Genomic DNA, 26907 nt, shown 5'->3' on the forward strand with positions numbered 1-26907 from the left:
GAAAAAATCGTTGAATATGAAAATAGTTGATAGGTATTGTATGAACGTATAGCATAATGTGAGTCATAATCTATATATTCATAATATTTCAAATCTAAATTGTCTTCATTGAAATGCGTGTGTGTGTTTGTGATGTAGCTGTACATTTATAAGTATTGCTATTTATATATTAAAGAAACTAACACACACATACATGACCTTCCAGCTTTTAATACCTTCGCGAATCGCATGTAAATTACTGATACTGCAGTTTGTAGGATAACTCGCAGTCGCTCATTATATCTGTGTCTTGCTTTTGTCTTCCTCATTTTTAGCATTCCATATCGCAGTGTTTGTATTTTCAGTTTTTTTTTTTTTTTATTCGTATTCAGATACTTCATCTCTTTTGCTGTGTGCTGTTGACATCTGTTAAATGCCACAGAGTTTTATAGCAATTAAAGGCTGCAATTTGTGCAGCAGCTGCGGCGCCTGTGATTACACGAACTACATGAAAATTAATGCTGGCGTTGATTTGTGAGACACGCAGAGCTCACCCCAACCCCCAACCCTCAACCCACAACTCCGACGACTCGCTGTGCTACATAAATGTTGCATGCTCATCATAATTGAAAGCAGATGTTGAACTTTAATGCACAAATAATATAATATAGGACGTTAGCCATGATAGCGATTGTACTGGATATTATGGAAGCCCTCGTTGTTCTGCTGCAACTGCGGCGGTTGCTGTCCGTCCAAGACCCTGAAAAGATTCAGATGGTTAAGAAGGACTTTAGTCCATTTGTAGATGAGCGGGGTGAACGCACATGAGATTGATTTGGCCCAGCAGATAGGCCTGCTGCAGGTAGAGTCGGCCCTGAAAGTCGTTGGCCACATCGTTGCTGCCCCGGCGGCGGCAGTGCGGGCAGAGGCCGGTGTACGGCGGTTCGCCCACCTGGCGCTCGGCAGGTGTGGGGCTTGGGCGATTCAATAGCTTGCGATAGCGCTGGGCCAGCTCACGCTGATCCTCCTCATCCACATAGGGATCGTACTTGGGTATCTGGGCGTACTTATCGACGCCTCGTCGCAGCCCCTGCGCCGAGGTGCAGAACATCTTGTGCAGCGGCACACACTGCTCCTTAACGCAATCGGCGGCACGTTGCTCGGCAACGGCTGTCGGCTTGCGACCCCTCTTCAAACGGGCGCCCATGTCCGCCATATTCGAGATGCCCAAGTGGGCAACCAGCTTGTCCCCATCATCGCCCATCTCGTCCAGCAGACTCGGGAAGCGATCCCGCTGGCATGGCGCATGAAAGTACGGTCCCTTGTGACCCCACACCAGATTCATGATGCTCGAATTGATTTATTTATTATTAGCCTTTAGATCTACGGAATTTGTGTAACGCTGGCAATTGACGTAGTCTGTGCGATCGACAATGAATTTCGGTTACTAAGATCTGAATCTGGGTTAAACTTTTGTGTTTTACAGAAATGACATGAAAATGAGAACGTAGCTGAAAATGAAAATGGAAAACGACTCCATAAAGTATTGTATAATATGTACCATCTATAAATTATTTATAATTGTTATTTAATATTTTGATTCTCCTAAACCCACAGTTAATGTCTATCATGATTTTGTTCATTTTTAATAGAAGGCAGAATATAGTATATAATTTTAAGTATATTTTCTGGTATTTAGTTAGTTTATTTAGACACCATAAAATATTATTTAATACTTTTCTTAAAAAAACATATAGTTTGTATATATATATATTAATATTTTTCTAATTTATTTATAGTAATCCCACAATTTAAGATTTTCATTGACATTTGATTCTATATTTTCAGTGCAGTGTTGTAAAACGCCTCAATGGGCGCCGCAACTGGCATCGAGCATACAGTTATGAGCCAATTATGTATATGAATCGAGAGTGTCACAGGTATGTCGTATTAAATAAACATTAATATCTAATTGTTGGCTCATAAATGGGCAATAATAGTGCGACATATTTGATAATTGTAATTATGGATTATTGGGCTGTGCGCTTTCAATGCACACTCAATATTTTATATCAATATAGATAATAACATTTAAATGGTCCACATAATTGTTTGATTGCGCAAGACAAATGGGGATTAACTAGTTGACTGATTAGTTAAGCCTAATCTAAATGCCAGAGCTTGACAAAAATAATTAGCATATGTTGTTGGTTTTGGTATTAGGGTATGAGGCATTAACTGACCTGAGCCTAGTTGCGTGATATCTTTATTTATTTATTTATCATTTATATTTCTAGAAATTTAAATTTTCTTTCTTGAAAAAATAATTGTAAAATTCCAGTGTTATTTGTATTCTTAATTATATTTCTTCGATTCCAATTACAATCAAGTTTCATTTAGTATAATTATATTTCAGCTCTAGTTATTTACTTCATCAAATATTTTTATATTCGCTGAAGAGGCACAAAAAGTATATTGGCTTTATGCAATGATCGTCTTTGTTAATTATTTAAAATTTTTATTTATTAATTGTGTTTAATTAGCATGCGTGTTGATTTCAAATTTCTAAACTCGGGAACTTTTGATAATAGATAATGGAATTTCGTTACTAATATATTTATTGAAAAATATGAGAAAATAAAATAATATATGTTACATAATCAATAAGATAATTAAACTATTGTACATTTATTTCCCATGAAAATTGTGTGTATAAAAAAGTAGCATCTACACCTTTTGGGGGCGAGAGAAATTGGGTGAAAGTGTATTTGGTAAAGTTAAAACTTCAGAATTGGCCGAATATTATACGGCTAAACTCTCTAGCCAAGCCCTTAATCTGCCTAAGTCAGAGCTCTTTAATTGTTATAGACTTTTCATTTCAGCTTTACTAAAAACGAATCAGTAATAAATTAAATATTCATGTTTATTAAACGAATATATTTTATATGTACTAAGGCTCAATCAAAATAGACATTGAGTTTTAAGTTATTTCAACTAATTGAATATCTGGTTACTCACACAGCTCATCTGCATTCATTATACACTTCGCTCACATATTGCCCATTGCTTTAAGACTGCCATAAAATAATTCGAATTATGCAGAAAAAAGAAAAAGTATATTTAATTCCTTTCACATGGCACTTGATTTGCTGGAGCTGGAAATTAAAATCCATTAAAACGAAAGCCATTATAATATTTCAAATGTAAATTAAATGAGAAATTGTGGATAAAAAAAGAGAGAGAGAGAGAGAGAGAGAGGGAGAGAGGTGAATGTGCTTTGGCTGTGGCTCGCAATTGTCAGTTGCGTTGATTAACATTCAGGGGAATCACAATAAAAGTAATTATTTTGATTACGATTCTAAGCCAAGGGCGGGCGCCAGACACATGTCCATGCCACAGTTACATAAGCACGGCTCAAATGTGCCATGCCAGTGGGGGCTATGGGCGTGGCAGAGTGCGCACACGCACACACACACACACACACACACATACACTCATACACTCGCAAAAGACATCAGCATTAAAAATGTATTTTAATGTGTCGCCCGCTCTGTCATTTGGTTACCTTTAGCCAGCATTTCGAGCTGTCTGTTGTCGTTTTTAATGTCTTTCATTTTGCCTGAATGTGGGCGTGAGTGGCATCGGCCCGCCCCTCCCTTTTCATTCGAAAAGTCCAGGCAAACAAACAAAAACAAAGCAGCCATTAGAGGCGCATTTCATAGCGTTTGCAAATCATAAAATGCCTTCAAAAAATTCCAGAAAAAGCCAAACGTTGACTTTGACTTTCAGCTAATTACTTGTGATTTAATTTGAATTTGTAATTAGCCAGCAAAATGTCATTTTTGTGACAGCTTTGACAGAGCCAGAGCCAGAGGCAGCCAGGGCCAGCCGTGGTGTGAGTCTTGTCTCACATGTTGGATTAGCGGGCCAAAAGTTTTTAATTAGACAGCGCAAAGCAGCAAAAGGTGTAAATATATATGTATGTATGTATATAGAAATATATTGATTTATATATATGTATGTATACAACTTGTTGTTCCATAGTGTCTATCAAATTATAATAATTATGACGAGAGCCATGGCATGAAGGCTGAGCGTGAGATCCAGATAAATTTTGTTGTTGGCCAGCAGCTACACGTAAAAAGTCAAAGAGAAATCACTTAAAATCTTTTGCTTGAGGCAACAAAAGCACAGCACGAAACCATCAACAAGCTGGCCGGCCCACTGGCCCACCGGCCCACCGGCCCACCTGCTCAGTCAACGTGGCACGCCCACATCATCAGCAGGAGCTGATGCAGTCAAGTCTAACAAATGGCTGGGAGCTGGGCGCTCGTTTCTACGCAGCTATCTAAAGCTGTTGATAAAGCGCACATTAAAATATATACGTATCTAAGTATCTCAAAGATACAGGTGAGCCAGCAGCAGGCTGGGAAGGTGGGCAGGCGGCAGGGGGCTGGGGAGCAGGCGCATTCAAATGAAAACCGTGAGAATCAAAGCAGCAGCCAAGTGGAGCGTAAAGCTTTCAGTGCCCCGATTGCAGCCGCACCAAAGTGTCTGTCCGAAATCTAACAAAAAAATAAATAAAAAAACCCAGAGCAAGATGATGAAGAAGAAGAATATCCCCGCCGTAGCGCTTCAGAGCTCAGAGATTGTCCAGTGCAGCCGCCGGCGTCGCCGTCTTCCTCGACGAGTTGTTAAGTTTCAGTATTTTTTTGCCTTCACGTTTCATTTATTACGTCGAGGTTTTTCCATTTCTGTTTTTTATTTATTTTTTTTATTTTATTCGACTTGGATTTCCATTTCTTTTTTTTTTCGTATTTCGTAAATTAAGAATTTCCTTGCTGCTGCTTTTTAGAGCTTCTCAATGACTCGGCCCGTGCCGTGGCACGCCTTAACTGACTGTTGGCGTTATAAAAGCCCAACGCTTCATTGCACAAACATAGTGGCAAGAGCTGAGCCAGGCATTTCTAAAGGCCTGTTGTCTGTTGTCCCGGAGTTGTCAGTGGGCTGCGCGGGGGGTAAGCGCTCTCCACTTAACAGAGCACACAACTTGGCTTGCGGTCGAAGCTCAACGCTCGACACTCCAAAATTTTTGCCATGGCTCAAAGAGCTTCAAGCCGACAGCTATATATATATAATTTCTGCATACGTGAGCAGAACTTGTGGCACTGGGATGAAGTGGGCGGGGGGGGAGCGGAGCGCGTGTAGAGGCTGCGGTGCGTGTTTCTTTCAGCAAGTCTCAAAACGAAATTAATTAAAACAATATAAACAATAGCGCAGAGACATGCGTACAGTGAACTACATAGCACAGCAACCAGAGGAGTGCGTAGATACAACATGTGGAATATGCCACTACCTATACATATATATATATATAGTAATACAAACTGGGATGGGGTATGCGAATAGGATGTACCAAGTAGGTGCTCAATCTAATGGAAATATGGAAAATGGAATCTCTTTAAATCATGTCGAGTCAAGGGAATCTTTTAGACTTAAGTTGTCTTCGTTTGCTGCTCCTGATTAAATAGACAATTATAAGAAACGTATGGCTTTATTTATTTATTTTATTATATTATTATTATCTTTATTAATTTATTTATTTATTTTTTTTTTTTTATAAGCACAATAAATTGTGGGAATTTATAAAGTAGAATGTAGTTCAGTGCTTAAATATTTTTCTGTTTTTAATATTTATTTAAATAAATAAATTGAGAATTAGATGTATTTAAATCAACAATTGACATAGTTTATAAATCACGTTTTCTGCTACCAAATTAATCTAGCTTCACATATTTCCAACGTTGTAAGTGTTAATTAATATAAAAATATATAAATATTCGTATAGTCACAATATATAATCAATAAAAACAATGTGTATCAAATTAAAACAAAATATTCCTATAATAATATTGTAGAATTTAATTTTTATGGTATGTAGTATGTTGCAATATATTTATTATTTGTTACAATTTTTTGTATTTATTAAATATTTTTATTTAATTATATTTAAAAAATATTTCTTTTAATATATAAAAAAATGAATTACAATTTTGTATTAGACTTATTGTGTCTACAAACAATTATATGTACAAATATTTAATTTCATATAATTACATTTTAAATTCAATTAAATGATGTTAAGAAAATAGTTGAATTATTATTTATTCATTTTTATGTCTCCAGCTATTAAATTTTAAATGACAATTTAAATTGATTTATTTAATTATTTATTTATTTTATTTTATTTTATTTTATTTTATTTTATTTTATTTTATTTTTATTTTAATTACTTATTTTTTATATTTAAACCAAAACTTAAAACCCTTCCAAATAATATTACTAAAATCAAAAATGATGCTAATGAATTTTCAATTTTAGCTTCAAGTAAAATACATAATCTTCATAGCCACTTTTCACTGTACAATGCCTTAGCACCACACTATCATAGATACCCCACACATAGCCGAACTCACACACACATATATGCACACGCCAACACGGAGTAGAAAATCCTTTTGTAGTTTTTCGAGTGACATAACCCATTGAAATTCTCATATGAATACACACGGTTCACAATTTAAGCTCATTGTTTACATGGGCCAAGCCAAATAGAAATCACTGAATGGCCAAAAAGCGATGGCAAAAAGAATAAAGAACACTGATCTGGCAACGCTGACAGCGACTGAAGTGCACTTTGGCTACCTCCCTCACTCACTTTCTCTCACTCACTCTCTCTGAGTCCAATCAAAGCGAATAAAATAAGAGAATTATGAAAAGTAGTAAAATGCAAGACAAGCTAGAGCATTGCAAATAAATTCATCTTGCGTGTGTGTGTGTGTGTGTGTGTGTGAGTGTGTGTGTGTATGTGTGTGTGCAAAATTTGTTGAGTTTTATGTCTGGAGAGCAGTCGGCCAAGATTGGACATTGATAGCGTACGTGGTCAGGCTGAATCTCCAAGACAAGAGAGAGAGAGAGAGAGAGTTGGCAAGGGGGTGAGCGGGGGCTGTGGCGGCTCTACAAACTGTGTACAAAATATGGCAGAGCAAACATGTTTTAAATATTTATGTGCGAGCTCTGTGCGAGCTCTGGCTGCTCAACTATTATTGCGGCAACACTTTGTCTTTGGCTTGACAAAAACCGCGCCCACAACGCCTCAGCCGCAACGTACCGCCCGCTGCTCGATGTCCTTGGCGACGCATTGGCCTCCACACACACGTTTCGGCAATGAAGCTGGCAGCGCACGTGTGTTTATTTTTATTTGTGGCAATGGCTAAAGGAAAAGGCAAAGAACAGGTGGAAAAACCAAAAAACGAGCAAGCGACTCCTGACATGTGGTTGCCTCTGTGCGTGTGTGTGTGTGTGTGTGTGTGTGTGTGCATGTCCTTTTGGCTGCTTGTCTAGAATTTATGTTACAGGCTGCTCATAAATGTCGACGTTACCTTGGCGTTTGGCTGATTGAAATTTTCATTACAGACGTTTGTTTTTCGGCTCTTTCTTTTCAAGATCTGCTGAAAATGTAATTGAAATTCGTAAGCAATTGTATTTTAAACATATTCATATATTTGTCAAATTAAAATGGCACATATAATTGAATTTCTTACGTATTGCTGTGGAAGCAAACAAATGCAGTGAAGATTTTTAATAATTTCTTACATTTTTAATAATTGGAAGGCAATACTTGTATTTTATGGACCTAAGACAAATTTTTGATATTTGATTAATTTGCAATTAGATATTCTGCTGTACTTGTTGAAGAGTTTTCAATAGGGTATATTGTGGCATGGACAAATTTGACTATCGCAGACGTGTTTAGATCTCGAGAATTACCAGAACTAGAGGCTGGTAAAAAACAAAAATTAGTATTTATATATATTAAGTATAATAATTTCTTAATATTGGTAAAAATATTATATAGTATGTTGAGTATAACAATTTCATAATATTGGTAAAAATAATACTTGAAATTGGCTTTCAACTCTTTTCGTTATTATTTATCATATTATCATCTAACGAATTTTGTATTGTATATCAACTTAGAGCATAGACAGCTAAAAATCTAGCGCTATTTCCATTGTACAGGGTATTTGCCAGTCAAGCACTTGTTATATTAGAACTTCCCACTTCATTTTCACGTATGTAATCAACATTGTTTCCTGCCAATTTCGTTTTGGCCAATCTAGCCAACATTCACTCAGCCTTAGAGGGTATCTGCTAGTCGATCACTTACTCAGCTCGACTCTTCTTTCTACTTCATTTCCACTTATGTAGGCAACATTTTTTTAGCCAATTTCGTTTTGGCAAATATTGTTGCTGGGCCAACATTTGCTCGGGTCTACATTCGAATTCTTTTCCCCCCTCTCTCTCTCGTTTCTCGTTGTCCCTCGCCCTTGCCCAGTCTGTGTCGCTGTCATTGAAGGGCTGTCACATCAAATGCAAAGTAAACAGCATCATTAAAAGAGCTGAGCACCTGTGCAGGTGAAAGGGTTGCTGCAGCGCCGCGGCGTGTGGCGTCGGCTGCTGCTTTAGGTTTGGAGCTTTTCGAGCGTGGCACGGGCTATTAACAACGTTGCCACTTCATTCAAATTAAGCATACGCCGTGTGGAACGACCAGTCAACCAGCGAGCCAGCGAGTCAGCGAGGAGGCGTGGCAAACCAGTTGCCTACGTGCGGCGCACCACAAAAGGCGTCGCATCGCTGCCTTTTTGCCCAGCGCTCGAATGTTAATCGCATTTCTTGGGTCCGTCTGTCCGTTTGTCGCCGGGTGTGGGCCATTGGGGGCTTGGGGGGTGGTGTGGCATAAGATAAAGGGTTGCCCCTGCTCACGCTCGACTCTTTCGTCCCGCACGTCACTCACTCATTTGTTTTGTCTTCTGTGCGCTGCGTTGCCCACAAAATGAAAATGGAAATTGGTTTTCTCGGTTTCTTGCTGTCCTTCACAGGCAACAACAACAACAAAAACAACAACAGCAGCAACAGCAACAACATTAATTTCAAATGTAAATAAAGTGACAAATTACCTGAATTAGTGACACAGCGTTCATCGCTCGCTTTCTCGCTCGCTGCTCCTTTTGTTGGCCCAACCGCATTCCGCTCACCTGCTTTGCTCCTGCTCCCACTTCTTTCTTTGCTTCGTTCTCATTTAGTTTATTTACTTTTCTCTTGTTTCGTCTTCTCGTTTCCTTTTCTCACTTTTTTTTAGTATTTTTATTTTTAAATGAGCAATTTTCTTCGCGCTTGTCGCTGTCCCTCTCAAAGCTGTTGACTTTGGTTAGATGCGTAATTGTAATGCCTGCTAATTATATTCGCAACCGTTTGAGAGGAATATTATATGCTAGGACTAAGACCTGTAAGTCTGTGGAGAAATATAGTTGGGAGAAGCACAAGAGTCGAGAAAGTGGAATAGGCAGAGAGAGAGCAAGACGAACATATTATATATCATATAGTAATATAAGCTACATTTATATTTTGATCTATTAGGTATATGACTACAAACTGATAAAACATCTAGAATTCGTATCTCTTTCTCTTTCTCTTTCTCTTATTCTCTCTCTCTTTCTCTTTCTTCTCTCTCTTATTCTCTCTCTCACTCTAAAGTCTCTTGTCTCTAGTACTTGAAAATCTGTATATTGCCAAAATCTTTCGATTCGCCAAATGCATTCACACAGTAAATCTGCAGGCACTAGATCTAATAGTTTTCAATATGCGCTTACAAACTGAAAGCAATTTATCGATTATAATCGATAAAAAGAAATTTGATGAGTTATCGAAAATATATTAGACTCATTCTGCCTATGAAGTACACAATTCAAAATGATGTTTAGCTATTGTATCAACTGAGATAAGGAAAGACGGATAGACGGCCAACTCAGCTGAGCTCGTCGTCTAGGAGAAAGGAGTAAATTTGTAATATGTTCTCAGCAAATATCTTTCAGCTTCGTTTATATATAAGGAAGTATCATGCTCTCAGCATTAACCCAGAATATTTATGCTTATTGAGTTATCAATCCTTGGCTCATTATGCTTTAAAGCCAATTTCCGTAGTTCAGTCAAGGGAATACGCGCCGGCAGGAGCAGCAGCAGGAGCAGCAGCAGGAGTGGCTGGAGCAGCAGAATGAGTTTAAAGCCTTGACCCAGCGAGCTATTAAATTCAATTATTTTCGAGGCTCAATATTGAATCAAGGCATTCGCAAGATCTTCGCACAGCTGTCGAGTAAATATTTAATTTACGAAATTCCATAATAAAATTTTGCTTGCCTTGGCACCTTCTGTCATTGTTGCCATTGCTGTTGTTGTTGCCGTTGTTGTTGTTGTTGTTGCAGCAGCAGCTTTAAGGCAGCTGGGCTTTCACTTCGCATGCCAATTGTTTGGCAAGTGTCAAAATAATAAGAAGCCACCCCTTGGCGAACGGGCAAACGGGAGAACGGGGGGGCGGACCCGCACAATCGAGCCAAGTGCCAAGTGTCAAAATATTTCGGCAATTTTTTTATGTTAATTTTCTATTAATAAAATAAATATTAAATCAGTGAGGCTGAGGCTGAGGGTGACAAATGTCGCAAGACGACGCCAAAGCATTTGCCAAAGACTATATTAGGCGAGAGCTAAACCACTAATTTATCCCCAGAGATTGGTGGCTGAGCGGGGAGCAGGGGGAGTGAGGGAAAAGCGCTTGCACAGCTGCTGTCTGCCACCCCGTCCCGCTCGACGCTTGCCCCAGCGTTAGCCAGACGCGGCGGGTGGTTTCTTTGATTTGAGCTTTTCCTCTGGCTCGGTTCAATTTAAATTTCATAAATTTCAGACCCCTCTCAGCCAATTTGCGATTGTGTTATTAAATTTAACAGCCTTTTTGCCTGGCAGCCAAGTGCGACTAAGTCGTTGATTTTCATGGCTCTGCGGCATTTTCATTTTATAATTGTTATGGCACAGCAACTGTTGCTGCTGTTGTTGTTGTTGTTGCTGTAGTTAGTGTTAACCCTTTAGAGTATTATTTGCCAGGCGGCTGCTGCTGCGCCTGCTCCTGCTGCTGCTCCTGCTGCTGCTGCTGCTGCTTAGCGGCTCATTAGCCAAGTTTTATGTTCGCAATGTTGTAAAAGTTTTTGCCTATAAACAAGCAAAGATGATTTTCCTACTAACTGGGCCATAAAAAAGCCTACGCATTCTCTCGAATTTCGCTAAAGTATGCGCATCGATGGGAATTTAATTACCACAATTTCGCGCTCAAGGTCAACAACTGTTGGAGCTCGAAATGCGTTTGCTTTAAACTTTGTTAAATTTGTCAGAGTCTGACCATAGCTGTGCTCAGGTGCTCAGCTGCCCTTCCCCCTCGCCCTGGCTAGCATTGCTAGTGCATTACGAGCTGGGCAAAATGTCTCTCTGGCCCCAAAACAATTTGCCAGCAGCTATTTTGCATTGCATATTTGCAGGCGCACAGCAGACGCTGCCTCTGCTGCTGCCTCTGCTGCTGCCTCTGCCTCTGCCTCTGCCTCTGCCACTGCTGCTGCCTCTGCTGCGAGTGCAACTACTGCCGGAATGTGCAACTCAGTGTGTCTGGCTAACCCGTTTACCCAGGCTCTGATGCCACCTCGTTTGGCTCGTGGCTCGTGGCTCGTTGGCTCGTTGGCTTGTGGCAGCAACGGAAGCTACTTGTTGGGTTAATGACGTCGTAAAAATTGCTGCAGCAGCTGTTGCTGCTGTTGCCAGAACTGACACCGTTAGCTTCTGGCAGCCCCAACGAACTCCCAGGTATAATAATTACAAGCGCAGCTTCTTTTACTTTGCAATTGGATTGCTTAAGCATGGCTCTGCTGTAATATGACTTATTGAAGCAGGGCACAAAGGCAACTTTATATTTATATAGAGAGATAGCGGATGAGAGACAAAGAGAGAGAGAGACAGAGAGAGAAGCAGGATAATAATGCAGAAGCAAGATAATGCATCAGATGCGAGTACAAATAATTTACTCTATACTTCTATTGAAATATATTTTTATAAAATTCCACTTATTTTATAGATTGATCCTAAATTATAATAATCATAATAATATAATTTAATATAAGAATAGATCAATTATAAAATATAATATATATAATAAAATAAGATAATATGGGAACAATAATATGAAAATAGTTAAATTATAATATTAAGAATACAAATTGTGTAAATAAAGTGACAAATTAACATAATTAATTATAATAACATAAGATAAGATGTAATAATAATAATAAAAGAATAGTATAATTATAAAATATTATAAAAATAATAATATAATATAAAAAACGTTTATTATATATACATATAATATATTATATATATTTATTATATGTATATATTTATTATAACAAAGAATAATATAAATTGATAAGAACTTAATGCAAAACTTATGTATTCTTTACATTAAGTAGAATATGATCTTTTATTTATTCCTATATTTCTGCATTATCACTAAATACTGAGAGTAGAAAATCGAAGAAATATTCTCTTATTCTCTATGGGCTTTTTATGCCTTATCACTATCAGTCAAAGGACATAGAAATCATTGCATATATTAATAAAAATATATATATTTAATAATAATAAATATATAATAATAATAATAATAATAAATATATATATTTAATAAATGATAATATCTAATATAATAATTTATGTGTATATAAATAGGAAATTCATATAAATTATATATTCAATGCCTGTTTTATTTGTCCAAGCAGGCCTTGACACGCACAGCTCGTTTCGTATTGCTAGGAGGTAAATGTGAAAGCCTTAGACCTCATTATTTTATAGAACTTTCGTCTTGCCCACAACGGACTGAAAGTACTATAATAAAACCCAATAAAAACACAAAATTAATTCCATCTATATTTTTGGGCAAAAAATAAAAATTCAATTTTTTTCTAGTTCCTTTTTCTGTGAAGCAAAGGTGAGAAAAAAAAAAATAAATAAATAAAAGAAAAATAGAAATTCCAAAAATTGATTTCTAATTCTTTTTTTTTTATTTCGATTTTGATCGTCGATCGCAGCACTAAAAAAACAACACTACCTCAAGATGTGTGGCGGAGGATGCGGCGGATGCAGCTACGGCTGGGGCCCCTGGGCTGCCTGTGGTCCGTGTGGTGGTGCTTGCGGGCCGTGCGGTCCCTGGGGCAGCTGTGCGCCATGTGGCGGTGGACCATGTGGCTGCGGGCCGCGAGGCTGTGGTCCCTCCGGTCCGGCCTGTTGGCCCTTTGGATTATATACGTGCTAGGCTTTAGAAAGAAATTCAGGAGCACTCGCCATGCCCGACACCTTCGGAACCCCTTACAGCGGAATTCTAGCCTGTGTCGTGTCTTGGATAACAGGTTGTGCTTGGTTGTCTATCTATATGCAGCACAGCAACCGTCAACCATCGAGGTAAGCTCAGCTGCTCGGGCATCAGCTCAGGTGTTGCTGGTGGCGGGGGGTGGGGCAGGTGTGTGCGGTCAGAGAGGGGCGCGCGCGAGTGCCTAGGCAAATTGAAAATTGCTTGACAGCCGAAACAAAGCACCGCGCGTTGCCAATAAAAACTTTACTGTCGCAGGTGATAAAGGCAGTGGGAGAGTGAGGGGGGGGACGGTTGGGGTTATTGTGTCTCGGCAGGTGGGCGCGCGCAATTCAATAACTCGTGTGCAAAGAATTGACGACGACGACGACGACGAAGGCGACGAGGAGGTGGGCGATGGTGAGGCTGACGCTCGATTGTAAACAAAACTCGTAATTTGAATTCCTTGCTCTGCTTTGGGACAAAGCCGTGCCATGAGTGTGATAGAGGGAGAGTTGGGGCGGAGGAGGGGAGTAGTAGGTGCAATAGCAAAAGCCGTTTGCGCTAGCAAACGTATCGTCTCTGCCGTGTAGGCGTGGCATGTGTGTAATTTTTTATTACGAAATTGCTCGTGCTTTGTGTTCATTGTTTATTTGACGTGGATTTCGAGCCAAACTGCCGCCCGACCGCCCGACCGCCCGCAGCGCCAGCGTTTGAGCTTTGCTTTATGCGCTGTGCAGCGCGCGCGCAAAAGTATGCTATAAAAATATGCAACCAGCTGGAGCAGGAGAGGGAGGAGCAGCAGCGGCAGCATTATTAATCATTAATGTTTGTATTTTTCTCTTAAATCTATTTGCAGATGCAACTTACAACAGACAAGCAGAGATCTGTAATTATGGCGTCATATTCTAAACAATAAAATTTTACTGTCTTCCATAAATTGTGTGATTTATTGATAGGAAGTTACCTGTGTGTGTGTGTGAGTGTGTGTGTGTGTAAAACTGACTATTAAGGTGTCTATTTGGCTTTAAGCCGCCTACAAGCTAACACATATGCCGTGTTAACAAGCCCTGGGCTGCCACGCCCCCCACCCGCCTTACTCTTTTAGACAGCGTAAAGCTGCGGGCACACAAAGCAACTGAAAGTCATGCTGAATGTGCGTGTGTGTGTGAGGGAGTGTGTGTGTGTGTGTGTGTGTGTGTTTGCGCTTGTTTCTTTACTTTTTAGCCTTTTGGCTGTTCGGCATTCCTGTTGCGCTTAAGCAGCAGCCCTGGCAGCTCTGCCTATTTGCCAGCAATTTTCATGCTGTGTCACGTTATTTATTTTTTGTCGTAATTTTTGAGCCCTTTCATGGCGGCGGCTGCTGCTGCTTGAGCTGCCAAAAAGTTTGCCAGCACCGAAATTACCATGAAAGCAACGTTAGGCTTTGTAAGCTCTGTGTGGTGGGCGTGGCAGCTGTGTGTGTGTGTGTGTGTGTGTGTATGTATATGTCTTGCCTTAATTATTTTGTTAATATATTGCGTTATCGCCAAAGAGTAGGCAACGCTGGCGTCTCTGCGCTTGCTTTTGTCAGCCATTTTATGGCTAAGCATGTGATAGCTAAGCCCTTAATAAAAAAAAAAGACAAAAAAAAAAAACTTGCGCGGCACAACTAACCCTAAATATAAACCGACCAAGATATGGCTCGGCTGGTAAGCACACTTCGAAACTGACCGCTAAGCCTTAAAGCGCATTGCGGTCAGTTTTGCTGCCCATTGTTGTTGTTGTTGTTGTTGTTGTTCTTCTACTGGGCAGCTAAATCCCCTTATGTTATTTTTGTAAAGCCCAACTAAGGGCGCGCTTGACTTTAATGGCTCTCTGACAGCAGCAGAAGCAGCAGCAGCAGCTGTAGCTGGAGGAGTGGGGAGTGGGGGGTGGGGGGTAGCGAAGTCACTAAGCGTGAGTGTCACGCACTTCTAGAGCAAATATCTTAAATACTTTCGACATTTCTTATACTTGTAAAACCCGGCGTCATTTGAAAAATATGTTGCATTGGCGTCGTTGGGGCGGCCGCTCCTGCCCCGCCCCCACCCAACACTTTGCGCTGTGTCCATTTAGTAGCTACCCTAAAGCTCATGCGTCCATTCCTTTGGGGCTCTCTAAGACTAAATAATCCCCTATAAGTTGGCCTTTAACGGCTGCACTGCGTTGTTACTGGAAACACCTTTGCCACCTTCACACATTATGGGGCTAATTTGGGCGGAACTATGAAATTAATACATTTTGTTGGGTTGATTTTAAACACTACATAAGAATAACTCTATTATCAAGAGTTTTTTTTCGACTTTTGCCATAAAAAATAGAATATTTACATTTTCGTACTATTAAATGCCCATTTAAGCAAAGACATAAACCATGTCATGTTAAATATGCCTTGGCATGCTAAAAAAGAATGTATGTCAATACGGTTGCGTGCAGTGGAATGCAGAAATGAGTTAAAATGAATGAGCATAAAAAACACTCACTCTCACATGCTTCTATTTCCTTGCTTTGAGCTTAATATGTGTAGTCGAGAGAGTCTCACCATCCACAGATGGGCGCACAGAAAGCATAGATCACCACTCGTTCCACAGCTTCAAAGCTCAACTGAGCGCCTTTGATCGTCCATACGTGAGCACTAACACGCACACACACTGAGAATCACACGCAATGCTGCACCAATTCAAATGCAGTGAGTGGAAGGTAAGAGCGTGGGATGTATTTCGAGTTGAATATTTTTTGAGTTATTAACTTCTATTTCTCTTATGCTACGCTCAGTCGTTAACGAACAGCCGAATTAATCACATTACTAATGCGCAAGATTTATTTTGGAATTTCATACATACATACAAAACAATCAAGTGGTAAATAACATATAATTAATTTAATAATTATTATACATTTATTTATTTATTCATTAAATAATTAATTTATTTTTTTATTATTTATTTATATTATGAGAAAGTTCTCTCTCTCACTTTCCAGACGTGAAAGCTTAGAAGACTCGTACGGACACAAAAGCTGAGCGCGTAATGGAAGTCGGCAATTCCTCATGAAGTTTAAGTTCCACATGCTAACACATACAAAAATATGTTTAGTCACATGACATTTGGGTTCCACTTGCTCACACAGACAAATGTATGCTCAGCCACTCGCGCACTCGTTTTGCTGGGAGAGTTTCTTAGAACTTTAACATGAGTGGAATTACACATACATTTATACATACATTTATTTGTTTCTTACACAGCTGGTTGGCATTGTCCTATTAGATGTTCTTTGATGAGCTATGTATGTGCATACATATGTCGCTTCGCGTCTCTTTGGACTGAACGACTGCTTTTGAGGCCCTGAACTTGTGAGTAAGGATACACTTGCCTATACTTTCAATTACTTACTTTTCTTCTCTTTCCCGGTTAACCAATTGCTTGACAGGAATAATATCACGGAACTAAACTCGGGAGCTTAAGACTCTTGCTGCTAATCTTAGATTTGGCATTGCTTAAATTGGTCGATAATCGATCATTATGTATGCATTTGTTTCCCTCATCCTTGAATGGTACCCAGTAGACTATATATGTTCTTGGAAAAGCTATGCCATTAACATTGTCCTGGTGAACCTATAGTTATATTTCGTTGCCCTTTTGCAATGGAATGATGTAAATGTATGTATGCATTTTCTTTCAGCCCCTCTTTAGAAACAGCTTTTGTTACAGTCGAACTTACATTACACCATATACATGTTCTGCCCAAAGAAACTCAACTTAACAGAACTCAATGTACATGAATTACTCACAATCAAACGACTTAACATCACTGATTTAATATTAGCTTTACATGAGTGGCTATTTAACATTGCTCACTTTATTTGAGCTTTTTGTTTACAGTTTCAATTACGTTCCACTCTGCTATTTAACAGTACTACGATAACTAACATTATTCACCCTACTGATGATTTCTGTTGGCCTAGTATTTCAGTCGAATTTATATTAAAAGTTCTTAACAAAATCGGTCAGCCGCCACACTCACAGCTTCCAAACATTTTTATATGTCGTATTTAAGCTAATTTAGCATGAATCTCCCGAAATACTAGGCTTACAGAAGCGACTTGTAGGCTGTCCACTAACATGATCTACTGATGAAAGCTCAGCGTATTGCACTCATTTCACTTAAGTTCTACATGAGTGATAACATAGCTCAATTTATTAAAGCTTTTAGTTAACAGTGTGATTTACGTTCCACTCTGCTATTTAACAGTACTACGATAACTAACATTATTCACCCTACTGATGACTTCTGTTGGCCTAGTATTTCAGTCGTATTTATATTAAAAGTTCTTAACAAAATCGGTCAGCTGGCGACACCACAGCTTCTAAGCAATTTTGTATTTCGCATTTAGACTGTCCATTAACATGATCTACCGATGAAAGCCCAGCGTACTGCACTCGTTTCACTTAAGTTCTACATGACTTGATAACATAGCTCAGTTTATTTGAGCTTTTAATTAACAGTGCAGTTTAAGTTCCACTCTGTATTTGAGCTGTTATCTAAAAGTTTTCACCCTACTGATGATTGCTGCTGGCCTGGTATTTCAATTTTACTTTTGTTAAAAATTTATAAATTTTATGCCGATAAATTAAAAAAAAAAAAAAAACACAAGAACAGTGTGGAGCGTAAGCACAATACGTCAGCTACATTTCAATTGCTAGAATGCAACTTTTAAGCTTAAAATATATGTGCATGTATGTATGTCAAACATTTAGTTTGATCACAGCAATATTTGTGATTTGGTATTATCAAATATATATCGGTCTACTAGGCACTAAGGGCTGTCGGAGGCAGCTGAAAGAAAGGGACAAACATGTTTTTCTGCAAAAATTTCATGGCTTATGTTGCTTATGTTTCTCGATTGCTAACCGTGTATGTTTAATATATAAGAATTCACCTATATGTGATAAAATTAAAACAAAATGTAAATTTGTATTCTTTTATTTAATAAATAAATTTGGTTTTGAAATTATTTATACAACTTTTTATTGACATTTGTAATGGTTTTTGTAGCACATCAGAACTCCTGTCCAAAAGTATCATATCCATTATTGTTACTTAAGATGCATACGGGAATGAAGCTCGAAATAATATCCTTGGGCCACAAAATGAGACTCGAAAACAAAATCAAAATTTATTGTTAGTTATAGTGGTAGATTTAATTATACTTACAAGTCAAACGGACTCTGAGAACACTATGATTCCGCTAAAAAATACATATTAAAACTTCTGCAAAATATTAGATTGTACATATGTATGTATTCCATTGGATAATGATGACAAGTTCTGAAACAAAGCGAGAAATAAAATTATCATCACATAAATATATCATTTGAATTAGCTTCAGCTTATAATAGGAAATAGCAATAGTTATATAAAGCCACATGTGTATAAAGCGCAACGTTACGCTATTTTTCAATATAATATGCTTAGCCTATAAAATTGTAAGCATTGCACTACTCAGCATACAAATCACTCAACAAGCTCTCAAAAAGAATGAGATCCACGCTCCTATGAACCACAATTAATACTCATTCACCATTGAAATGCATGTGTGTGTGCAACTTCTTAATCCCAATTACGAAATCGCTCAGTTCCCATTCCTTTTCATCCAACTGCTCTCTCCACATTCTGACAGAAGACGACTGTATGCAGCATTCCAGTGAGTGGGATTTTGACTATGAGAGAAAGAAATGAAAGCTAGGTGTGTGGATGCTAAGCTTACAAACACTATTGCAGCCAACACACAGTTGTGCGGACATACATATATATGTATATATCAGTATACATACATACAGAATAATGAATGAGTAGATCAAATTTAAATATATACATACATGCATACACAAATATGTAATTCCTCCAAAGTATTTGAATTTAATATGTCGCAAGTTAACTAGTCGCTATAATATAACTTCCAATTGCTTGAATAATTTAATTACATGCATATATATGTATGTAATCCAATACAAAAATCAATTTTTTCGATTCAGCTGTATGCGAGTATTAATAACTAATTACTTGATATGTATGAATGTACATAAGTATGCAACTCGAAAAAATTGTGCGCATCATCTGTGATCAAAGCGAACAACTGAAGACAACTGACGACAATATGAGTTTGGGCGCTGTAAAAGCTCAACAATCACTCAGTCAGTCAGCGCACACATACGCCCTCTCGCCATTAGTTGGTGTGACAGTATGTGTGGATCCTCTCAGTAACTGCAACGAGAGCTGCTTGTGCAACTGTATGAGCTTTTCAGTTCAGTAGTAGTTCAAGTAGGTAGCTCTTGTGTCCGTGTGGATTCTCTCAGCGACTTTCTAAGAAAGCATTATGTTCAGTGAAATGTGTATGTACATATGGTATGTATATGCAAATATATTTTCTGTACACACTGATCTTACCATGCGTGTGTGTGTACGAGTGAATCCTCTCAGCAACTACCGCGGAAGCTCCCAACATAATGGTATGTGTCTCCGTGTGGACTCTCTCAACAACTTCCACGAAAGCTTCTACTGAATTAAAGTAAAATCTACACTCTACGCATTCTGACATCCCACCTGTGGATGCTATTTAAGATGATAAAGAGCAAATTGCACTCAGTGGAAGGAAATAATCTGGAAGCGATAAATGGACTACATTTAAATCGTGTCAGACATAATGATTTCTTGTAAGAGCTTTGCTCAATGGTCAAAGCTCTCTGCTTAGATAAATATAAAACACATAATTTGCTTGCATGTTTCTGGCCTATATTGGCATTTGCTTATTTAGTTGTAATTCAATTGGAATTAAGTAGAACAGTATATTCGTAAATATGTATATAGATAATTTTGGTGGAGTTGTCGTATTTTATATTTGCTTTGGACTCGATAGGTCGTTACGTCAATGGATGGGCGACTCGCCTAGGCTCGCGGCTGTATGCAACGCGTATTCTCTGGCAGATCGCAGATGCCCTTGAGCGCATTGAAGTACTTGGCACCGCAGCTCACCTGCAGGGGCTTGCCGTAGCGACAGATATAATAGTTGTTGCAGCTCGTCAGGGAGGCAAGCATAAAACCGTCGGGCTTGTTACGGCACACATAGGTGGTGTAGAGGTTCATGCTTAGCTCGTTCGACGGCCCACCCAAGGGCATCAGATGCTGGTCCATGACCGCAGGCAAAGCGCTGTGCAAAGGTCTCGCTGCGGGCCTTGCATAAACTGATGAAGGTCTTACTTTACCGCCAGAGCTTCCAGGAGCACAAGCCGTTGTTGTTACTTGTCCACTGCAAGTGGTTGTTGTGCAGGTTGTGGGGGTCGTGATCGGGGCACAGGTGGTTGTTGTGCAGGTTGTGGGGGTCGTGATCGGGGCACAGGTGGTTGTTGTGCAGGTTGTGGGTGTCGTGATCGGGGCACAGGTGGTTGTTGTGCAGGTTGTTGGGGTCGTGATAGGTGCACAGGTGGTTGTTGTTGTCGTGGTGCAAGTGGTGGTTGTTGTTGTGCAAGTGGTTGTTGTTGTCGTGGTGCAAGTGGTGGTTGTTGGTGTTGTACAAGTTGTTGTTGTAGTTGTCCTTGTTGTGGTTGTCTTTGTTGTGGTTGTTTTTGTTGTTGTCGTGGTGCAAGTGGTTGTTGTTGTTGTTGTGCATGTAGTTGTTGTTGGAGTTGTACATGTTGTCGTGGTTGTTGTTGTCGTGGTGCAAGTGGTTGTTGTTGGTGTTGTGCAAGTTGTTGTTGTAGTTGTCTTTGTTGTGGTTGTCTTTGTTGTGGTTGTTGTTGTCGTGGTGCAAGTGGTTGTTGTTGGCGTTGTACAAGTTGTTGTTGTAGTTGTTTTTGTTGTGGTTGTCTTTGTTGTGGTTGTTGTTGTCGTGGTGCAAGTGGTTGTTGTTGGTGTTGTACAAGTTGTTGTTGTAGTTGTTTTTGTTGTGGTTGTCTTTGTTGTGGTTGTTGTTGTTGTTGTGCATGTAGTTGTTGTTGGAGTTGTACATGTTGTCGTGGTTGTTGTTGTCGTGGTGCAAGTGGTTGTTGTTGGTGTTGTGCAAGTTGTTGTTGTAGTTGTCTTTGTTGTGGTTGTCTTTGTTGTGGTTGTTGTTGTCGTGGTGCAAGTGGTTGTTGTTGGCGTTGTACAAGTTGTTGTTGTAGTTGTCTTTGTTGTGGTTGTTTTTGTTGTTGTACAAGTAGTTGTTGTTGGTGTCGTACATGTTGTCGTAGTGCAAGTGGTTGTTGTTGGTGTTGTACAAGTAGTTGTCTTTGTTGTGGTTGTTTTTGTTGTTGCACAAGTAGTTGTTGTTGGTGTCGTACATGTTGTCGTAGTGCAAGTGGTTGTTGTCGGTGTCGTCTCTGAGTTACAGGGTGGAGTTGTCTCTGGCTCACATGGGGGCGTCGTGACTTCAGCGCAGGGCGTGGTTGTCGGTATTGTCTCACCACACGGCTCTACGTTGTTGCCAACAACAGGACCTGCCACTTGCATCACTTCAACGCATCCTGTGTTGTAGTTGACACAACCCTGAACCTTCGGGTCGTAGAATCCGGGGCAACTGGTCTCGGAAGCGACACCGTTCTGGCACTCGTAGAATCTAGAGCAGCTACCGGGCACCAGAGCGCGGAATCCATTCGACTTGTTCACACACACGTAGCGGCGGTACAGCGAATTGTTGACGACGTTCACAGTGGGTCGTATGTTGGCGGCTGCAGTGGTAGCTACCAAAACAGCCAGGCAGGCAAGGACTAAAAAGCGAGATCAGACATTTACAGTTAGCTCCTTGATGGTGCTGCAAGTGCCCACATACCGTAATGGGCTCTCATCTTCAATCGGTCGAGAGAGCGGGACAGCTATTCCTGTTCTGTGTTTGCTGGGGCGTCGAACTTGATACAAAGAATTGCACAAGCTGCTTTACTCAAATGACATTATTGCCGGGGGCAGTCGCTTTTATATGGTAGCGCGCCGCCAACCGGGCCGATAGGCCGTAAGGCAACCGAATCGTGTTGAGATGCCTTATCGACATGTCGTTGCGATAAGTATCTGATAGAGCGCCATTTTCCGCTGTTGCCCTGCGTGGGATGCTGGGCGGTACCTGATTTTTATGTTTTTGATGTCTTTTGCCAACTGGCATATCTTATCAATAGAAAAAAAAAATCACCTGCTGCTGCTTCTTCTTTTTTAATTTATTTAATTGTGCTTACTCGGAAATTTGACAAACGGAGCACTTCATTCGCGACTCTTGTCAACTTTTGTATACAAATTAACATCAAGTCAGGTACTTACGGCCAAGACAACGGCATTGTCATTCAGTTCATAATTTCGCACCAATTTTGCAAAAGGCAGTCAACACTGAGACGGCTTAGAGCTAAAGGACCTTATCTCAGTTCTCCGTGCCAGTTGACAAACATAAACCCTTCTCTGGCTGCCCTTGTATGAGGATATCTTTCTTCCTATGCCTTTTTTATCCTTTCCGCAGTATATCTTATTCTCTATCGCCATGGATGTGGTCAGTGCCAAAGGAATTTACCATTCTTTAATTAATTAGATGATTGACCTACACTCAGCGTGATATAAAAGTATTTTGATGACGAAGCCTATCCTATCTATCTAATTTTCGGATAACGGCTGGCAATTTGACAAGTAGTTATAAATAAAATATACTATGAAAGAGTCTGGCATTTATGCTATTTTCATATGTTCTTGTATTAAAGCAATAAAATAAAAAATTGCTAATAATTTTTTTTATATTTTTTTTTTTAGTTAAATTAATATTATTATTATTACTGATAATACTACTACTACTACTATTACTATTATCACGACACCTACTGCTATTTCTATTATCACTACTACTAAATCTATTACTACTACTACTACTACTACTACTACTACTACTACTACTACTACTACTACTACTACTACTATTATTACTACTATTACTGCTATCAATACTACTACTACTACTATTATTATTGCTACTACTACTAATAATACTACTGATATTACTACTACTACTACTATTACTACTACTACTAATAATACTACTGATATTGCTACTACTACTACTATTACTACTACTACTAATAATACTACTGATATTACTACTACTAATACAACTATTACTTTTACTATTACTACATATTACCCAAATATTATTTACATAAATTGCTACTTTACTACTTTATTAAAAATGTAAATTGAATATTAATAATTTATCATCTTCATTATTTTATTTTTATTTAGAAAACAAACTCTGAATAAATTTCACAATTTACATTAATAGAATTTCTGAAAAAAAAAAAAACTAACTATTCCTAATGTTAGTTCACAATAACTAGAAATTCTCTTAGTCAACAATTAGTCACTCGAAGAAAGTCTGTTAATTGCAATTTTCATTGATAATTGTCGATAGATGTTGTAGCTTTTGAGTTCGCGTATTTTCTGGAGACCCAATTGATTAGCATCAATGGAGCTGATGCCATCGATGCTATATGCGATGCGCGTAGTAATTGCTAATTATAATCAAATTGATAAGAAATTGGAATGGCAGACATTTGGTGTTCTCTATCAATACGCATATGTACATAGATCAGAACCTAGCATTGTCGTTTCCGTAACAAGAATTGTGCGTGCACGACGACCTCTTACCTCCGAAACGTCAAGTAATTATCATAGACTATGCCTAGGTACCATCTACCAATACGCAGCTATAGGACAGACACGTGCTCAGCGGAAATATGTATATTAGCTACACATGTAGGCATAACAAAAAGAAGAGAAACAATTACATTAAAATAGAAGTAAGAATGTTGCCGTCACCCGCTACCGACTGAGTAATACTCGCTCAATCTTATGTAAAATTATCTACAGTTAGTTATCCCTTTTTGAAAACATTTCAGCTCTAAATTAATTAATATCATGATATATTAATATTTCGTTGCAAATACTCTTTAAATTTGGAGGTAAGTATTTGCTTTTAGCTGATTGCCACGAGCCGTATTGTGTCACATATATTCACTATATCTTTTTGAACTCGACATATTTAGAATATCGAGCTTCTAGAGCTTTAGTATACCGAATATACGCCCCTAATGGACGTATCTCAAAATTTGTTCACTTCATCAGTCGAGGTAATATGATAAATTTCAAGTTTCTAGCTTAAAAGACGCTTTTACTTCTTGAATGAGTTTAGCAAAAATGGAAAACTGTAATTGTTATTGAATGTTAAACCTTATCTTTGATTGTATCTTACTATATCTAACCTAGACCTCGAGCTAATGATAAGAAATGCCACGAGATAAGAGATGAAGAAGCCATGGGCGAAGTTCGGGCAGACCGAATACGAGCAATAGTAAAAGAAATTTTAATGAAATGAGATTCGATATTATTTTTAGTATTTATTTATTTTTATGCTACATATTTACAATTATATATGATATTTATAGTAATATGATAATAATTCAACTGTTATATATGATAGTAGAGTAATTCAAATTGTTATTTGGTCAACCTAAAACCAATTCAAATTTTCAATTTGCATTTACAGCACATGGCAACCTCTTGACTGACAAACATTTGGTCCAAACATTTAACCTACACAAGTTTGGCGATTAGCCGAAACGATATGACCCAAAAGCAAGTGCAAATTAATATGAAATTAGAATTCAATTTGGGATAGAAAAAAAAACACACACCTAAATTATCAAATGAACATTAAGCGCGGCCAACGGCAACGACAACGACAGCAACAACAAGTTGTTAGCCTATAAAAAGTGTTTGCTATTACCGGCAATTACATTAAAATCAGTCACAACAACAACAACAACAACCACAACAACGATACCAACATGCATAACAACAAAATACATATATAATAAAACATTTCAACGAAATTGAATTGAGTTTGTGTAACGTCAACCCTTTCAAGGTGGTCGCTCGGCTTGCCGGAAGGTGGCTCGATTCCGGCTGGTTTCGAGCGGTACGGCGTGGAGAAGGTAGAGTAGCTAGGGTGTTGGGGTTTCGGGTTGCCAAGTGCGCTGGCATTTCGTGGTTGTTGTTGGTTATGGAAACAACAGTGCAAACACTTTTTTTGATGCTGGTCAACGCCTGCAGCGCATTAGCCAACACTGGCGATGGAGAGAGAGAGAGAGAAATTTAGATTATGCATGTATTGTATTTCGTGAGCTTTTTCTCAACAAAAGCAATATTTTCAACAAATAAAGAAGAAAAGAACTTTAAATATTTCATGTGCTTGCTGCGCGGCTAGCTTATTTATGCGACTTTATTTTACAGTTGACTAAATGCAGCAGCAGCAGTAGGAGTACAAGAAGAAGAAGACGACGCAGAGGAGCAGGAGGTGGTAGTGGCGGCAAAAAGAGAAACAAAAGAAATCACTTAACCCTTGAGCGACCCCGACACATGCGAAATTGACTTGAATTATCGAATTTCGCATGGGTTCTGCGACTGGGCATGGGCATGGTCTGTCGAGCGACCCTTTTATCAAACTTGAACTCAAGTTCAAGCAGCAAAACATTTAAGTGTTTGCCAAGCAGTCGAATGCGTTGAACATCCGAATACCCTATAAATCAAATGAACACCACTTGTTTATAGAGAACAATAATAAATTCGATAAGATATGGGAACAAATTTTGAAATTATAAATAGAAATATAATATAAATGTGTAAACAGATGAAACTGCAGATTGAACCAGCCGAAATATATTTTATAGAAATATTCAGAGGTTCAGCCTCTTGCTGGTGAGTCTGTGGTCGAGATACCCCTTAGCAGTTCACTGGGCGGAAGTATACGGAGAAAAAAGAGCAACAGACGGGCACACATGACGCGTAGCCGAGGGAAACGAGGGAATCAAACGGAATATAAATCAGTTTAATGATTTTTATGCCAGCGAAAACAAAAAGCAGTCAGACAGAGATAGATATGCAGAGAGAATGAGAGAGATAGAGAGCGAAAGAGAGAGTGTGCAAGAGCGTGGGCTGTGTTTGCATTGCTTTGCTTGCCGCCGGAAGCGGAAGTTGGCGAAGTGTGCGAAAAAGCTCATCTAAAAAAAAAAAAAAAAACTAAAAGAAAATATCAAATAGAATAAAATAACTCAAATGGACGCTGGCTGCTTTAAAAGTTTGTTTTAAAGATCCGCTGCCTGCCACTAAATGTGGCAATTTCCTTTTGCTTGTGGCACACGCAGCTGCAATCGAATTGAGTTCTCAATCGGATTACGAGTCGCTTATTGATTTTCCATAAATGAAATGCAAAATTGCATTTCCATCTTAAAGGCTAAACACCTTGGCAACTGCCCAAGCCGCACAGTCTCCTGCTGCTGCTCCTGCTCTTGCTGCTGCTGCAGCTGCTGCTGCTCCTGCTGCCGCTGCTGCTGCTGTTGCTGTTGTTGTTGCCGTATCTCAACGTTTAATTAATGTCACTGACATTTGTCAAGTTGAATTTCATAATTTGCACCGCAGACGCAGCCTAACCCGCCCCAGCCAGCCTGGCCAAGTGAGTCACCAAGCCGGCGACGTCAGCAGTGGCGCCACCTGCAATGACACTCAAAACCACGCCCCCCACCCCCTATTGGACTGCCAACATTAGTTTCAATAATAAATTAACCTGTAACTCA

General features: G+C 39.0%; 2 protein-coding genes and 1 long non-coding RNA gene across 3 annotated transcripts; 1 reads left to right on the forward strand and 2 right to left on the reverse strand.

Annotated features, from left to right (window-relative positions):
* Window positions 1-605: 605 nt before the first annotated feature.
* LOC108658510 (uncharacterized) lies at window positions 606-1451 on the reverse strand. The gene is made up of 2 exons (XM_018111173.3): window positions 804-1451; window positions 606-739 (listed from the first exon to the last, which is right to left on the reverse strand). Exons 1-2 carry the CDS (start codon window positions 1322-1324, stop codon window positions 655-657), a joined length of 606 nt encoding a protein of 201 aa, XP_017966662.1. The 5' UTR covers window positions 1325-1451; the 3' UTR covers window positions 606-654.
* An 11286-nt stretch (window positions 1452-12737) lies between these two features.
* Window positions 12738-14189, forward strand: LOC115562540 (uncharacterized). Its single transcript, XR_016196555.1, has 3 exons — window positions 12738-12898; window positions 12999-13368; window positions 14115-14189. It is a non-coding gene; the product is annotated as an uncharacterized LOC115562540 (long non-coding RNA).
* Window positions 14190-20177: 5988 nt separating this feature from the next.
* Window positions 20178-22224, reverse strand: Muc26B (Mucin 26B). Its single transcript, XM_089257495.1, has 2 exons — window positions 22083-22224; window positions 20178-22020 (listed from the first exon to the last, which is right to left on the reverse strand). Exons 1-2 carry the CDS (start codon window positions 22096-22098, stop codon window positions 20222-20224), a joined length of 1815 nt encoding a protein of 604 aa, XP_089113621.1. The 5' UTR covers window positions 22099-22224; the 3' UTR covers window positions 20178-20221.
* Between the last annotated feature and the right edge of the window lie 4683 nt (window positions 22225-26907).

This window comes from Drosophila navojoa, chromosome 3 (assembly GCF_054131105.1).
Source record: "Drosophila navojoa isolate 15081-1374.11 chromosome 3, UAZ_NAV_1.0, whole genome shotgun sequence".
In the NCBI taxonomy this organism is placed as follows: domain Eukaryota; kingdom Metazoa; phylum Arthropoda; class Insecta; order Diptera; family Drosophilidae; genus Drosophila; species Drosophila navojoa.